Source organism: Saimiri boliviensis, chromosome 1, assembly GCF_048565385.1.
Source record: "Saimiri boliviensis isolate mSaiBol1 chromosome 1, mSaiBol1.pri, whole genome shotgun sequence".
Classification (NCBI taxonomy): domain Eukaryota; kingdom Metazoa; phylum Chordata; class Mammalia; order Primates; family Cebidae; genus Saimiri; species Saimiri boliviensis.
In genome coordinates, this window is record NC_133449.1 from 42,378,925 (window position 1) to 42,393,572 (window position 14,648).

Sequence of the window (14,648 nt, forward strand, 5' to 3'; positions counted from 1 at the left end):
GGGATTACAGGAGTGAGCCACTGCTCCCAGCTGAGACTTTTTCAACTTTATATGCCAACCAGATGTGTCTGTTTCTCCTTTTAGTTTGTTGATTTTTGCTTCACGTATTAAAATATTGTGTTATTGTGTATATTTGTATTTAGAATTTTAATGTCCTTTTGAAATGGTCCTCTTTATCTCTGTTAATACTCCTTGTCTTGGAATCTTTGTCTGATTTTAATATGGTGACACCAGTTTTCTTTATTTTTTCCTTGTTTTTAAGTTTTTTAATGAACTTTTTTCTGGTTTTATTAAACTTGAAATAGAATGATTCTTACAGCATCTCTAAAGTCAGCATATGTTGTTCCAGCACAGATTTTTAAAACCCCATTGGGGGAAAAAACACACTCAGAGCTGTTGCTTATTTTTATATTCTCTCACTGAACAACAATCGACACAGAAGACTTCTGTGACCAAATGCGTGGAGATTTTTCAAATCTCCCGATTCAGTTCTGACACTGTCTACCTGGAGAGTGTCAGAGCCTACAGATTCTCACCCAGTCCTACAAGACTGCCACCCAATTTCTAGTGCCAGTCACAAACCCCAGGCTGTTTTCCCTGTGATTCTGACCAGCTGGCTATAAATCAGGGATTCATGTATTTAAAAATTATGTTATTGTGTATATTTGTATTTAGAATTGTAATGTCCTCCTTGGATTCAATTAATATGCTAAAGTAGATTGTAGAACAGGAAGAAACATGTTTACCTCCTGGATTCAATTAATATGCTAGAGTAGATTAAGCCCCCTCCTTGGATTCAATTAATATGCTAGAGTAGATCACAGAACAGGAGGAAGCATGTTTACCCATCTATTATAAAGGATATACGACAAATAGAGATGCAGAGATGCATAGGGCGAGGCATATGAGAAAGGGGTATGTACCTTCCAGGCCCTCCCTGGGCACGACACCCTCCAGGAATCTCCACAGGTTGAGCTCTCCAGAAGCTCTCCAAACTACCCTCTTGAGCCTTTTATGGAGACTCCACTGATTAGGCATGATTAAAAACCATGTAGAAATGTGATTGGACAAAAAGGTATAATCTGATACAAATAGACTGAGGGGGGACACCCAACAAGTCTTGTCTGTTCAGATTCTTTTTTTTGAGATGGAGTTTCACTCTGTCACCCAGGCTGGAATGCAGTGATGTGATCTCAGCTGACTGCAACCTCCATCTCCCAAGTTCAAGTGATTCTCTTATCAGCCCCCTGTGTAGCTGGGACCACAGGCACATGGCACCATGCCCAGCTAATTTTTGTATTTTTAGTAGAGACGATGTTTTACCATGTTGGCCAGGCTGGTCTCAAACTCCTGACCTCAGGTGATCTGCCCACCTCAGCCTCCCAAAGTGCTGGGATTACAGGCGTGAGCCACCGCAGCTGGCCCCATGTTCAGATTCTTCTTGACCTCTCTGTGCAGCATTCCTTCCTCCTGGAGGCAGGACCCCTTCTGAAATGAGGGTCTTATGACCGACAAAGTAGGTCAGAGCTCCAAGACAGAAAGGCAGTGGGGAAGATTAGCATATATTTTTGGTTTCTAAGGTCTGCCTTGGGGAGAAAAAGGAGCAGGTGAAAGAGGGGCAGGAGAAGGTCAAGGAGAGAGATTCTGTTTTCTGAGGCCTGCTCTTGAAGCTTTAAGATGCCCCAACAGTATAACAAGTGCAATGGAAATTCCTGGCTCTTCACTCCCATAGTGCTTGTTACACTGTTGGGGCTCTTAAAGCCTCAAAAGTGGGCCTCAGAAAACAGAATCTCTCTTCTTGACCAATATATAACGAGCTATTCTGTAACTCCCATAGCGCTTGTTTATATCACACCTATAAAGCCATTTTTCATTACCATTTTTTACATTTCAGTATCTACATTATACAGCCATTTTTCAATACCATTTTAAATATTGATTAAGAGATCATTGTCATTTGGTAAACTATATATTATTAAAATATACAATTTAATAAGTTTTGAAATATATACACCAGGAAACCATCACTACAATCAAAATAATAAACTTATTCATCACCCCTAAAAGTTTTCTTGTACCCCATTCTAATCCTCCCACCTCTGCTCCCCATCTCCCCTGCCTCACCCCCAAGTGACCACTGATGTGTTTTTTGCCACTGTAGATTCATTTATATTTTCTAGAATTATATATAAATGGAATCATACAGTGTGTACTCTATTTGTCATTTTGGATGATTTTTAGCATTCTGTCATCAAGTTTACTGATTCCTTCTTCTGCACTATCAAATCTGCTATTAGTCCCATCCAACACATTTTTTATTTTAGATTTTGCCTTTTTCAGTTTTCAGATTTCCATTTAGTTATTTTATAGTTCTAAAATTCACCATCTTGTCACCCATTATATTCATCTTTTTCTATAGATTCATTAGCACATTTATAGTAAATATTTAAGTCCATATTTGCTAATTCTAACATCTTAATTATTCACTAATCTATAGACTGTTTTTTCTTTTGATTATGAGTTGCACTTTCTTGTTTCTCATGTCTAATCTTTAAAAAAATTTTATTTATTTATTTTTTGAGACAGAGTTTCGCTCTTGTTGCCCAGGTTGGAGTGCAATGGTGCAATCTCAGCTCACTACAATCCCTGTCTCCTGGTTCAAGTGATTCTCCAGCATTGCCTCCTGAGTAGCTGGGATTACAGGCATATGCCACCATGCTTGGCTAATTTTTCATTTTTAGTACAGGCAGGGGGTCTCACCATGTTGGCCAGGCTGGTCTCCAACTCCTGACTGCAGATGATCCACCTGCCTCAGCCTCCCAAAGTGCTGGGATTACAGGTGTGAGCCACTGCACCTGGCTATGTCTAATAATTTTTTAAATGCATATACATTAGACATGATGAGTTGTAGAGACTCAGGATTCTGTTAATTTCCTCTGCAGAGTGGTAAGTTTTGTTCTAGCAAGGAGTTACATTGGTGGATCACTTTGATTTTGTGGAGTCTTGATTTAAAGCTTTATTAAGCCTTACCTATTTCAATTTCGCCCTTAGTCCCATGGGATTTCAATGGAAAGACCAAGTTGTTTACCAGACCCCTCTAACTTCATAAAACTTGAACTCCAATTCTGTCTTCCCAGCACTGGACAGCTCCTGAAGTTACTGCTAGTTGATGTTTTCCACTGGGCTCCTGGGAATCTCACCCATAGTTCAGAAATCAGCAAATAATGTGAGGGGAGTTTGTATGTAGATTTGAGGGCTCCCTTTCTGTGTCTCCTTCCTCTGCAGAATCACCTCCCTCAATTTCCAGCTGCATTGGCTGCCTCAAACTCTGACCTCTGTTTCCTCAGCCCAATTAGACTGTGGGCCTCTGCCTGGGCTATATTCATCTTGTATTGCATGAACGTGCTCACAGGGAAGACACTTAAGAGTGGCTTTCATCTTGTCTCACTTTTTCTTGCCTTGTCTCACTTTTTTCTAGGTTCATAACCCCTCCAATTTTTGCCTCATTTTGGTTGCTCGCTATTACTTTCAAACAGTTGTTCCTTATTAAGAAAATTACTTCATTGCATTTTTAAGACCGAGTCTTTCTCTGTCGCCCGGGCTGGAGTGCAATGGTGCGATCTCGGCTCACTACAACCTCTGCCTCCCAGGTTCAAGCAATTCTCCTGCCTCAGCCTTCTGAGTAGCTGGGATTGCATGTGTGTACCACCACGTCCAGCTAATTTTTTTGTATTTTTAGTAGAGACAGGTTTCACTATGTTGGCCAGGATGGTCTCGATCTCTTGACCTTGTGATCCACCTGCCTCGACCTCCCAAAGTGCTGGGATTACAGGTGTGAGCCACTGCTCCTGGCCTTCTCTGAGGTATTAATGATTGTGTGTGTGTGTGTGTGTGTGTGTGTGTGTTTAGACCGAGTCTCACTCTGTTGCCAGGCTGGAGTGCAATGGCGCAATCTCAGCTCACTACAACCTCTGCCTCCTGGGTTCAAGTGATTCTTCTGCCTCAGCCTCCCAAGTAGCTGGGGATTACAGGTGTGCACCACCACAACCAGCTAATTTTTATATTTTTAGTAAAGACAGGGTTTCACCATGTTGGCCAGGATGGTCTCCATCTCTTGACCTCATGATCTGCCCGCCTTGGCTTCCCAAAGTGTTGGGATTAAAGGCATGAGCCACCTCGCCTGGCAATGTTTTTTGTTTTTTAGGCAATGTTTTTTGTTTTTTAAGTTTTCTTCTCTATGAATAGTCTGTTTCTTCCAATTTGTGTTCTGTTCATTATTTGTTCTTTGGTCTCTAACACTTGTGTTAGAGGTTTTTTGTTTTGTTTTATTTTTTCCCTGGTGACCTCTGTTGTCCAATAATGTTTAAAAATAGGAGGTTAAAAATCAGAGTGAAAGCTCTGTGCTTGTACTTGACAGAGCCTGTAGCGCATTTCACAGTAGGGTAATCAGGTTGGCCTGGTGTTTGGATAGTAAGTGCCAGTTTATTTAGGTCTCTTCTCATGCTTGTCAGATTCCCCAGAGAAGTTTCTTCCTATCTGTTCCCCAGAGGATAAAGGTTTGTTTACCTGCATGCTGAGAGCTCCATGGGAAGAAGGCTGGAGCCTCACCATTCAGTAGACATATGTTCACTCAATCTCTCTATGCTAGAATTGTAGCTTTGTCCTTAGCCCTGCCTGGTGCCTAATGTCCCCTAGGCCTGAAACTCCATTTTGTCCTCTTCAGAAAATAAATGTCCTGACTGGTGGGCCGTAGACAGTTGCCTGGTGACATGGAGTCAGGAGAGCTTCTTGGGGTCCCGCGGTTTCTCAAAGAGCCTTTAACTCTTCTTTGCTTCAGTCCCCTCCCCTACGTCCAGAGGACCTGATGTCATTTCATGAGCCCTTTGAGGGTTCTCTGGACAAACTGGGTCCTCAGCTTTCTACACTGAAGCTTCAAGTCTGGCTTTCTTGAGTGCATAGTTTATTATATCACTCATGTTTCTGCTTTCCAGCCTCTAAAATTCTGTTGTGGTTTCTTCTCTGATTTTCAGAAGGGAAGGAAACTGACTCAGAAGCCAGCTTCTAGAACCTCAAAAGAGGTTGCTTTCATTGCATTGGTTGATTTGAGTGCAGAATATCTGAGTCCATGGACTTCAAGTACTTCTGAGTAGTCAAACCATTAGGGAAAATTTTGCCAAAAAAACCAAATAAGTACCTGTCAGTCATAGTTAGTATACAGCAAAGTGGCAAATATAGATTAATACTTTTGAGAATAAATAAACAAAAAGAGAAATGATTTGGGCTACATCATGGTCTAGGAAGGAGACCAAGAATTGATATTGACCCTTTCCTGGGGTTCTATGCCTGTGCTACTGTGCGGAGTCTCTGTATCTGGCTCTTGTTCCTGCTTCAAGGAAATGCAGAGGATCTGGAGAAGCTCTGAGCAGAGGAGAGGAAAGTGATAACCTTATAAGGGCAGGTAGTAAGTACTGGGATTCTTCAGCCCAGAATACAGAGATGGCCAGGGTGGGTGGGGAAGGCAGATTGGAGCCTGGGCACCTGAACCTGAGATGCTAGGAGGAGAGGGTTGTTTTTGAAACTGCAGCAGGCAAGTTTGGCACAAATAAAAGCACAGTTTACCATGGCAGATTAGAAACTTGGGAAACTATTAAAAGCAGCTCTTTTGATAGGTGGTTTAATTCCTTAAGAGCTTAGACAGATGAATGACAGAGCTCTTGCTCCACTAAATACAAAAAGAGAGAGCAGCTCCTAAGAGACACTGACACATACATAGCCTTCCATATAGACACTGAGGAGTCAGAATGCGCTTACTGGGCTGTTAGCAGAACACTGGGCTGGATGGAAAATGAGCAGCTTGGTGTAGTAGGACAAACTTGACACAAATTAACATCTAAATTCAAATCTTGACTCCTCATCTTACTTACTGTGTGACTTTGAGCAAGTTTCTTAACCTTTCTGATACTCCCAAGGTTCTGCTGAAGGTTAATAAGGCAGTTATGTAACCTACAGTTTGTTCAATAAAGTAAGGTTAGCCTGATTCCTAAACTGAATTTATCTGTGCCTTTATTTAACACATATTTGCTGAGCTCATATCAAATACCAAGCTGGGTACATGTATTTTCTCTGGCCTAGAAAAGCTCGTGAAGTGAAGGCACAGCTTTGTTCCATCCGGCAGCCCTTCCTCAGCATGCTCTGCGCCTGTGACGGTGAGCATCGCTGGATCCTTTCCTGGGAGCGCCTGGGTCAGAGGATATCCGAGCATCTTATCCCTTCTCAGCAAACAACCCCACTTCCTTCCTAGCCACTTTCCTAATAACTAAGTGAAAGCTTTCACAACTTTCTGAGTAATACAACACGGTGATGAAGCGGTTTGCAGGCCACTTCTGCTTTTTCATTTACTCGTTTCTGCTGTAGTCTCCAGATGGTCAGAGTTGAAGGTTTTCAGGGAAGCAGAGGGGGTGGGAGTGAGGGGCATAGGAATAGTTCCTGACACTGTGGGAGAGTGAGGTTCGCTCCCCTCCTACAAGAAATGTGTTCATAGCCTCTGGGTGCCCACATCATTATGATTAATTAAGATGAGCTCAGATGAGATCGTGCCTCCTCCCAGCCAGCTGTGTTCCCCATTCCTTTGTATCTGTCAGCGAAGTTCCATGAAGTCTCTTCTCTTGCCTGGTGTACTGTAGCGCCTTTCCAGTGACCACTGCACCGCCTATTCAAAACCCAGCTTTTAGATCCTTCCAATTATATATTTTCTTTGCCTTAATTAAACTTTCCCTTTAATCCAGCCTTAAATGGCAGTGTGAGCCCCCCACCTTTTTTTTTGAGACAGGGTCTTGCTCTGTCGCCTGGGCTGGAGTGCAGTGGTGCAATCACAGCTCACTGAAGCCTTGGCTTTCCAGGCTTAAGCAGTCCTTCCCGCTCAGCCTCCTGAGTAGCTGGGTCTATAGGCATGCACCACCACACCTGGCTAATTTTTAATTTTTACTTTTGTAGCGACAGAATCTTGCTGTGTTGTCTAGGCTGTCTTGAACTTCTGGCCTCAAGCCATCCACTGGCCTCAGCCTCCCACAGTGCTGGGATCATGGTCATGTGCCACCACACCTGGCCTAGTCATGAGCTTTTATTTGCCTTACTGCCGAACCTCCTTTCCCTGAAGGCTGTGATGCTGGTGGGAGGGCTGAGTCCATCCTCCCTTTCATCTTGCCTCCACTGTCATGACTTAACCTTCACCTTCTTTCTTCCCTTTTCTAGAACTCACGTGCTGTGTGTCAGACTGAGCTTTCCCTGATTCATTCTACAACCCAAGATTTGCTGCACTGTCCTGCTGATGTTCACAGTCGTGCCTGGGAAGGAGGCAGCCCCACTCCCAGTGCATTTCAGTGGGAGACCTCTGTGCATCCATGGAGACGCAGTGGGGCGGGGAAGGAACCGTGGGAGTGCACGTTCCAAATCCTGTGTCTCCACGTGTGGATCAGCGGCACCTTGCTTTCTTGTCAGAGACCTCGCTGTTCCAGAGCAAGACCTGCTGAGAATTGAGGGGCTGAGGGAACCCCTCCACCTCCTCCCTTCTCCAGTGCCCTGCGCCCCACCCAGCAACAGTGGCTGCTTGGCAGTGGGGCTGCTGTGAGCTCGGAGCCGCTGCTGCCCCGCATGTGTCCACTCAGCTCAGTCTTATGCTGTATAGTTACTAAATATGTACAGGAGGGCCACGGCATCTTTCTGAATGGATTTTTCTTAAGAAATGTGCCAGTGTTTATGCGGTTCATGGTATTTCCCTGTCCTTGCTGTTACTGTCACTCAGCTTTTTCTCGGTAGGCTTCACACATTTTATTTTTTTGAAATAGGGGGATTTGCTGTTTACTCCCTGCATTCCTATGTGTGACCCTCCCTTCCTCCAAGGAACAGGATTACCCGAGGTTCTGACAAAAGATAAGCCTGTAAACTCATCATCTGTGTGTTGTTGTTGGAGAGAAGCTGGTGTTCTGCTCAGCTCTGCTTGGTCCCAAACAGCTCCAGCAAGAGCAGGTGTGAAAAGTGCCAAGCGTGTGCATCACTGTGACAAGCCATTTGCTTACTGCCCCGTTCCCTTGCAGCCAAACCAGCTGATGAAGAACTGCTGCCAGGTGGGTCCTTCAGCAGGTCACAAATGACCTAGTTTTATTTGAAGCCGACAGACTGTTTGGCCTAGGGGCATGGAGTGAGAGAGCTGTGTTTTTGGGTATGAGTCTGTGTGGTCAACCCTGTGGCCCCCACCCCTCCGGCCCAACATCCTGTGAGTACGTGTGGCCTAGGCCCGGGGAACCTGTCCGCCCTACTGGCTTGGGCTCTTTGCGTTTCCCGCCTGCCCTCGGCAGCAGCCCTTGGTGGCATCACGGTTGGCCACTCAGCTGCTCTGTGCTGGCAGCTGCAAGGACAGGAATAGCTCGGCGCCCGATGAGCTCCCTGAGCAGATGTGAGGCTGGCAACTCTCCTGCTCTCTGTTTGCAGGCACGGGCCATGGAGCACAGGGTCACAGTCCCAGGAAAGACAACCGGAGTCTGACCTCCCAGCCATCTCTGGATTTACTAGGAGGCAGCTGGATGGCAGATACGAGAGGCCCTAATAGCCAGGTCATTGCAGGTTGTTGCAAGACAGAGTGGCTGCAATTGAATTGACCCCCTGGGAAGAAGGAGGTGGCACAGTAAGGATAATGATGTCTGTGTCCTCGGAGGCTGGGCTCCGCTCGGCAGAGAGCGTGGTGTGTGAGGTAGAGGGCGGTTTTGCAGACATCTCAGCTTCTTTTCTGAGGAGGAGTTGGTTCTCATCTTAGGCTTCTGCAAGGGCGATCATGGGATGTTTCCACCACCACCCACTCTTGAAGCTGTGCTGGGTCTTGGCTTGGGGCCCCGAGGGTGGGGCCTGTGTCAGAGGCATTTGGTGAGACCGGTAGAGGTGGCAGGCATTCTCCTCAGGTTTCCCACTGAGGGGTCCCTTCAGCAAAGACCTGGGAGGAGGAGCCACTGGCTCTCCAAGTGCCACATCACGTGGGGGGTTTCTTCTGTAAAGAAAAAGACACAGGAAAGCTGTCTGTCTGTGCCCTGCTCTGGATTTATTGTTGTACTTGGACCCAGAAGGGTAAATGATTCCTTCACCCTTTCACTTTCTTTCTGAACCCCTATTAAATGGTGACTGCAGATTCTGGAAGCAATTAGCTGGCCGTGACTCAGCTGCCAGCTTCATTTTCTCTGCCTTTTGGGAGAGGCCTCTCATCTGAGCCCAGGAGATTTGGAGACAGGGGGTCAGTTCAGTTCCGAAGGAGGAGCAGGGAGCCCCTCCTGTCTACCCAGTTGGCATAGGCTTTGGGAAGAGTGCAGCTTGTTCGGGCCCTGTGTGCCAAGAGGGCTTTTCCTTCCCCTTGTTAGTAAAGCTCGTGGTTCTGCGGTCCCATCCTCCGAGGAGGACGCTGTTGACTAAGACGCCACACTCTCCCTTTGTCTCTGGAAACTGCCCCCTCATTCTGACAGAATCCCTCAGGCAATGGAGGAAGGATGCCAAGGCGCCTCTAGTTTGTGCCTTTGCCGTTCTAAGCATTTGGTGCTGAGAGGGTTTCCCAGCCACCCCCTCCCTTTCTGGGGCCACCATATCGCTGCTGTGTATCAGTGGCATGTCACTGTGGTTCAGTGAATACATGGGTGGATGTGCAGAGTCTATCTGCACAGCCTCCAGCAGACATGCCCCTGGGGTGAGGACACTGGCCCTGCAGGGCGTCTCCCCCTGCAGCTCAGTCAGCACCTGCCCACCCTTCACTTCCTAAAGGTGCGCAATAGAGGAGGGCTGACCAGAGGGTGTTGCCGGAAGCGTTCAGCCTGCCCTTCACAATTCCCCTCGTGCACGCCCAGTTTCCATCGCCCAGGGCCCAACCAGGAAAATGGATCTTAAACTGGGGTTTTCATCTAGAAATTTGTTTAGCACACAAGAAGAAAAGTTGAGAGGCAAAACAGGAGTGAGGGGCACCCCAGAGGTGGGGGAACAGCAACAGCAACTTCCCCCACCCTGAGACTGACTGGGCAGGATGTGGTCACCAGAGCCCGGGGCCAAAGCCACTGGGGGAACCTGCTGCACTGTGGACCTGTCTGGTGGGAGCTAGAGCCTTGAGAGCGTGGTTCCTGTCAGAAACATCCTCTGGGTGGAGAGAGTGGGCCCGGCTTCTCCCCTCCTCTTGGCCTCCAGAGTCCTGCAGGTGCCCCACAATAGTTAAACCGAGCTGGAAGCAGCTGCCCTGGGAGCCTGGGATCAGCGACCTGCTAGGTCAGCCTCTCACCATGCAGAGCACAGCAGAGCACAGCAGAGCAGGTGGGGGCTGCACGCAGCTTCAGTGTGCTCGGTGTCCTGTCCGAGCCTGGTGTTCGTGCCCCACTGCTGTCCTAAGCCCCTGGCGAGGGGAGGCGGAGGAGCTGCCCCCTAGGTTTTTGGAGATTCTATTTTACTCTGCCTAGAGAGGAAGTGGTTTTGGGGAGGGAGGGGGAAGCCTTTATTCTTTACTGTTGTCCCTGTTTTCTTTTGGGGGAATTTACCCAGTTAGCAGCCCCTCCTCACCATTCCCCCCAGGAAAGCCGTGTCCCAGTTTTCTGTCCACCCCTCCTGTTCCTCTGCACCGCGTCTCTGATTTTCCCCACCAGGGAAGGTAACCCAGAGCACCACCGTGCTCATGAGTGTTTTCCCAGGATAATCCATTCTGAGCATGATACCACAGTGTGGACTGTCTGTCTGTGAGAAGATGCCACCTACTAATCAATTTGTATTGTGTTTCCAATAAATTCCTGCAAATGTTGCCTGATTGATACTGTTCTTTACTGGGATGGTAGCTCCGGTGCAAGACTGTGTGTGAGCCCCGAGGTCCAGCATCAGGGGGTCCTTGTTTCAGAACCTAGAGCTCCGAGGGCTCTGGGAAGGTAATAGGCCAGGCCAGTTGGTTCTGCTGTGTCCCAGCTGCACTGAGACTCCCAGAGGCCTTTCCCCAGGGTCTGCATCTTCTTCTGCTATCTCATAAGCCACATCCTGGGGACATGGAGGTTTCACGAAGTCAGGTCACTCCAGTAGGAGGCCTTTGACCCAGTGCCCCCCAAGCCTGGAGGTAGGAGGCGCAATAAGCAGCCTTTTCTCCCTGCTATGGCCAGTGCTGGGTTGTGGGGATGGGTGCTGGGGTGTTTGGGTGGGCCTGCTGTGCCCCAGCATAGGGTTTCTGTTTGGCTGCCTGTTCTTATAGACTCTTTTTCAGTACTGTGCCAAGATGCTTAGAGGGGAAGGTGAAGCTTGGCTCACTTGGGACCCCTCCAGCCTGTGTTTGTGAAGTATACATATTTGTGACTCTTGTTTGCTGGGCTTTGTGAAAGATTTTCTTAAAAGAAGACACTGAGCTTCTTTTTTTCTTTTTCTTTTTCTTTTTTTCAGACAGGGTCTTGCTCTGTCACCCAGGCTGGAGTGCAGTGGCGCAATCTTGATTCACTGCAACCTCCGCATCTAGGGTTCAAGCAATTCTCATGTCTCAGCCTCCTGAGTAGCTGGGACTACAGGTGTGTGCCACCACATCTGGCTAATTTTTGTATTTTTAATGGAGGCAGGGGTTTCACCATGTTGGCCAGGCTGGTCTTGAACTCTTGACCTCAGGTGATTTGCCCGCCTTGGCCTCCCAAAGTGCTGGGGTTACAGGCGTGAGCCACTGTGTCCAGCCTTGTTAGTGTTGTGTTTTTTATTTTTTATTTTTTTAAGACTTTTAATATGAACTCAAGTATTACCTCCCTCTTTCTGGAAGCTCGTCTGTACCTCAGAGTGTTGCATGCCCTACTTCTCAAGGGGAACCAACCTTAAGCTCCACACCAGGACTGGGTTTTCATCATCAGACTTCCTAGGAGGTTTCTTCTGCCCCTTCCAGGGTAAGTTTTACCCTCTGTTTATTCTGATTCTGCCCCCGGCTGCAGGGGTTGCTGGAGGAGCCACATGCCACCTAAACCCCACAGCTGTGGGTGTTTAACTCACCAGGCCCCGTAAGCCACTTGCTTGGTGATTCTTTTCTGTGTTCTTCTTTGGGAGCTTTTTTTCTTATTTCCAGAACCAACTGTTCCAATCTTTTGCCGCTTTTTAAGCCCTTACCCCCTGAGAGCCGGGCTTCTAAGAATCCCTTCAGTTCTATTCCCTCTGCCCCAAGACCTACTAAAATAGTGCCATTGCTCCAGCTCAAGGAGGCATCCTTCTATCTTCTGGGGACAGACCCTCCTGCCACCCTTGCACTGGATTAATCCTTTCACTCCCTTAGGGCCTTGTAATAGTGTCCTGACTCAGGCCAGACTGCCACTTACTGGCTGGATGACCTTGGGCAAATTACTCAACCTCTTTTTGCCTCAGTGTTTCCATCTGTAAAATGGGATAATAATGGAATCTCCCTCATCAGGACTAAAGAAATGTATACACTTATAATCAATAAGTGTAAAATGCTTAGAACAAGGCCGGGTATCAGTCCCTATCATCATTCCCCTCCTCCCCAGTATTTTTCTTTTCTCCCTTCTCCTCCCGTATTCAAAATCTCTTCATCCAGTCCACCAAATAACAGAACAGTCAAACCACCAAAACATCGGTCCTCTGCTTAGTTTCATCTAAAGCTATTATCTTCTCTCCTTTTACTGGCACATTTGTTGGAAGGGGTAGAGTTGTTTCCATTACTTCAAATCTCATTAATTCCTCTACCCATTATAGCACATTATGGCTTCCATTCTGCCTCCACCCCCATCCACTCACTGAAATTGCTGTCAATAAAGTAACATTTAATGACCTTCTAATTGTCAAATCCAATGCTATTCTTAAGTCATCCTCTTTAAGCTTTCTTGAGTGTTTGAAGCTGTTGTAGCCGTTTGAATGTTTCATTCCTTACACTGATCCCTTTATTCTCTACCCAAAGCAATGCTAAGTAACATGCAGATGTCACTCATAGTCGCTTATTTTTAGAAAGATAATTTCAGATCTAGTAGTAAGTCACCTGTGTGCCCCTTTCCATTTTCCTCCATCTCAGAAGTAAGTACTCTCTTTAATTTAGTGTTTATCATCCCATACATGATTTTATACAATTAATGCATATGTATAAATCCATAAATGCTAATGAACATGTTTTGCATATTAAATTTCATACAATGACAACCTATCACTTTTTGAAAAGCTTTTAAAAAATAGATCCAGACAATGCATTGCTAATCCAGGCTGTCCATCCAGGGTGTTGATTGACCAGACAGTGTCAGATATGCACACTGGTTTTGAGATCAACTTTCTTCAGTATGTGATTAGGAAACATTTTAGAAAATGCTCTGCTCTTGCATGAGGCACTGTGCAGACTGTCTGGGTATTTTATGTTTGGCTTTTACCTTCATGAAAGATGGCTTTATTCTGTTCTTTTTAATGGGCAGTCTCCTTACATGGGTGAAGATTGCCTTGACTCCTTTTCTTGCTGCAGACCTGTTTTTTTTTCCTACTTAAGGTTTTGTTTGTTTGTTTGTTTGTTTGTTTGTTTGTTTTTTCCTGAGCATTTCACTGGGTTTTCCTACATGTACCCCTTATTTGCAGGGATTTTTTTAAAGGATGGTTCTTGATTCTCTTCATTCTCACCAGAAGACCACATTCTTTCCCATAGCCCTGGTGAGTGGAAGACCCTCAATCCTATCTCTAGGCTGAAGGGTGCTACTGTACATGTTTGCCTGGGTGTCTGCCAAGCCCCTACAATGTGTTTTACTGCTGAACCTGCTCCACCACCTGCATCCTCAGTGTGTCACCCACACACCTCCCCGTCGGGCCCCTCTGTGCTCTCTGTGGCTGCCCTTCTTCAGGCCTTTGCTTGGAATTCAGACATTTCCCACACAGGTCATCTCCCATGTCCCCTCCCCTCACGCTATTGCCAGAGTAACTGATCAAAATGCAAACCAACCATCATCTTCCACTTCACCTCGTGCACTGCCCCTCTCCTGCCATACTGTACGCAGGATCCACCCAGACACCCGGGCTTGGCACCAGCGCCCTTCTGGGTCTGGCCCTACCTGCCTTTCCCACCTGTCCCCTAGCTCTGCAGTAGACCTCCACCTCTCTTGCCTCAGTGATCTCCTCCCCATGCCCCTGCACACTGAGTCTTCTCACAGCTGTATGCCCTGGTGATGCTCTTCCAGTGCCAGGGGTGCCATTGTCTTCTCTCCCTCCTCATCCTGAGATCCAGCTTACGTGCATCACTTCCCTGACAGTCTAGGCAGAAGCAGCTCTTCCCCCGCTCTGCTCTCAGGGTGCATCCCTACCTCAAAGAGGCTGAACTGCACTGGGCTGCGTTGCACTGGTTCCATTTGCACACTTGTCTCTCCCCAGCTTAGCCTGGGGGGCTCAAGTTCAGGGTACAATTGTCTGCGTTTGTAACTCAGTGTCTGGCCCATGGCAGGTACCCAGTAAACACTAGCAAGTTAGTGGCTGCTGGCCTGTCACCAGCCCTGCCTGTTCACCCCCTGCTCAGGAGTCCCTGGAGTAAAGTAATGCATGCCATCTGATCCTCCCTCAGGGTGCCAGCAGTCCATGTTAGGAGAAAGGAGAGAAAAAAGATGAGGTGGAAGACACTGCCCCAAATTCACACTGGATAGTGCAGCCTGCCC

General features: G+C 47.0%; 1 protein-coding gene across 4 annotated transcripts in view; it reads left to right on the top strand.

Annotated features, from left to right (window-relative positions):
- MTA3 (metastasis associated 1 family member 3) overlaps positions 1-10,810 on the top strand; it is a 256,836-nt gene extending 246,026 nt beyond the window's left edge. For 3 of the 4 annotated variants that reach the window (XM_074396521.1, XM_039479074.2, XM_039479075.2), the window contains exon 17: positions 7,252-10,810. In XM_074396521.1, coding sequence (XP_074252622.1) covers positions 7,252-7,277 — 26 coding nt within the window. In that variant the 3' untranslated portion in view covers positions 7,278-10,810. Of the gene's footprint in view, positions 1-6,132; positions 6,207-7,251 lie in introns of all 4 variants that reach the window. The other variant, XR_012516895.1, reaches the window with a different exon arrangement.
- The last annotated feature ends 3,838 nt before the right edge of the window (positions 10,811-14,648 follow it).